Source organism: Octopus bimaculoides, unplaced genomic scaffold (assembly GCF_001194135.2).
Source record: "Octopus bimaculoides isolate UCB-OBI-ISO-001 unplaced genomic scaffold, ASM119413v2 Scaffold_201207, whole genome shotgun sequence".
NCBI lineage: Eukaryota > Metazoa > Mollusca > Cephalopoda > Octopoda > Octopodidae > Octopus > Octopus bimaculoides.
This window is the reverse complement of record NW_026412394.1, coordinates 1-1,888: the sequence shown is the minus strand read 5'-3', so window position 1 is coordinate 1,888 and position 1,888 is coordinate 1. Positions and strand designations below refer to the sequence as shown.

General features: G+C 37.2%; 1 protein-coding gene across 1 annotated transcript; it reads right to left on the bottom strand.

Annotated features, from left to right (window-relative positions):
• Window positions 1-4: 4 nt before the first annotated feature.
• On the bottom strand, window positions 5-1,882 carry LOC106867055 (resact receptor; the record flags this gene model as incomplete). The annotated part of the gene is made up of 1 exon (XM_014932930.2): window positions 5-1,882. A coding segment is annotated over exon 1 (1,590 nt), but the record flags the coding sequence as incomplete, so codon positions are not given.
• Between the last annotated feature and the right edge of the window lie 6 nt (window positions 1,883-1,888).

The following is a 1,888-nucleotide window of genomic DNA, read 5'->3' as shown; positions in this document are numbered from 1 at the left end:
GTAGTTGTTCTGCTGTAGCTTTGTTCTTTTCAAGTTCTTTTGTTCTTTCAATAACAACAACTTCTAAACTACTAGAATACGTCTCCAATCGATGAATTAAATTGTCTATGAGCTCACCTTTCATTGGATATATTTCCATAAGCATAGTAATGATTTTGCTAAAAGCGGGTCTTGCTTTAGGTTCCTCCTGCCAACATTGTTCAATCATCTTCCCAAATAAGTCATGTGATGTTTTATCTGTCGGCAAAAGATCTTCTTTTATAATTGGTCTTGTGTAAAGCATGTCCTCTCCACCGATATCTTCCCAAATTCGCCGTGCCGCCTTACTAGATTTATATTTTATTAAAGCTAGAATGTCTTTCACTGATAAATAATTGAGTTCGTATTCATAAGGAGATGCCCTAGTAATAATTTCGCATGTGACTATTGCGAATGAATAAACATCACCAGGTGGTGTACCTGCCTTGATTCCATCTAAATCTGAAACATGCTTTAACAATTCAGGAGCCGTCCAGAAAAGCTCTTTCTTTTCTTCCGGGGTTTTCTCATTTGGAATTCTATTCTCTCCAAAACGAATGACATGTGCTCCAAAACCAGTGAGGCGTACGGTCCACCTATTATCTAATAAACAGTTTGAAGATTTTAAACGGCCGTGGGACTTAATGTTTGATATGTCGTGGATAAATTCCATACCACGACATATGTCTTTCATGAAAGAAAAGAGGAAATCCCATCCAAGTTCCACTGCTTCATTTGCTAAAACATCCTCTAAACTTCCCTTCTCAAGGAATTCGACAAACAGACTGACATTAGGTTTCACTAAACAAGCACCACCAAATTGAATAACATTCTCGTGTCTAAGTTTAACCAAGCCAACCATTTCGAGAATAAGAGCTTCATTTTTTCTATCTATTGTATTACTGTGAATGAAATTTACATACCATTGTTGTTCTTTCCATTTGTGTCTCTGAATCATTGTTGCACATTTACTGTTATAAGGAAATGAGATAAGACTTAGATTTACAACTTCAACAAACGTCCAATCGACAATCCAGTCAGTATTAGCTAGAGCTATTTTTTTCTGATTGTGTTCTATTAACTTTACACTAAAGAAGTATATAAAGAAGCATGCCACTAGAAAAATCAAACCGGATGTCAACAGAATCTGCATGATATGTATATCACAGTGTTCTCCTACATAAATCCAGGAGTTACAGTTACAGTGAAAAGGCCGAACGCATATTCCATGTAAACAACTGCAATTTGCCTTATCACAAATGGCACCCATATAACCTGGATGACAAATACATTTCCTTGGCACTTCGCAGTAACCATACTTACATTTACACTCTATAATAGAGCACGTGTTTCCTTTGAATCCCTCGTTGCATACGCATTTACCACCTGGTTCACAAGTACCAGAGTCGTAAACATTTATATTCTCGGGGCTTACCAGACGTAACCCACACCGAGTTTTACAGAAGTAAGGAGCTATGACATATTCCTTCCTCTTCATCACAACTGGCGGCCACGTTTCTCCGGGATATTTAACAAATCTCTGTGTGATTACGTCAATCATACCTGAATAAGACATATATTGACGTACATTGTATTTACCCGAGTTTGGAAGTATGACCGAAGCTTGAGTATCCAGTCTTTCGTAATCTCCTTTCGCAGAATATGGTATTTCTAGCTGGGAAGAATCGTTGATTTTCTGGATGAACCTAATAAATTCTAAGACTCTTTCTTCTCCTGAACCTGTTCGATTAGTTTTGGGATTAATTTGCGCTAAAAATGCAAAGTAACCAATACGGTTTCCATTCTTATCAAGTTCAAGGTCAGAAGTCAAACCATGGATCTTTAGATTTCGTAATTGATCTGCTTGTAG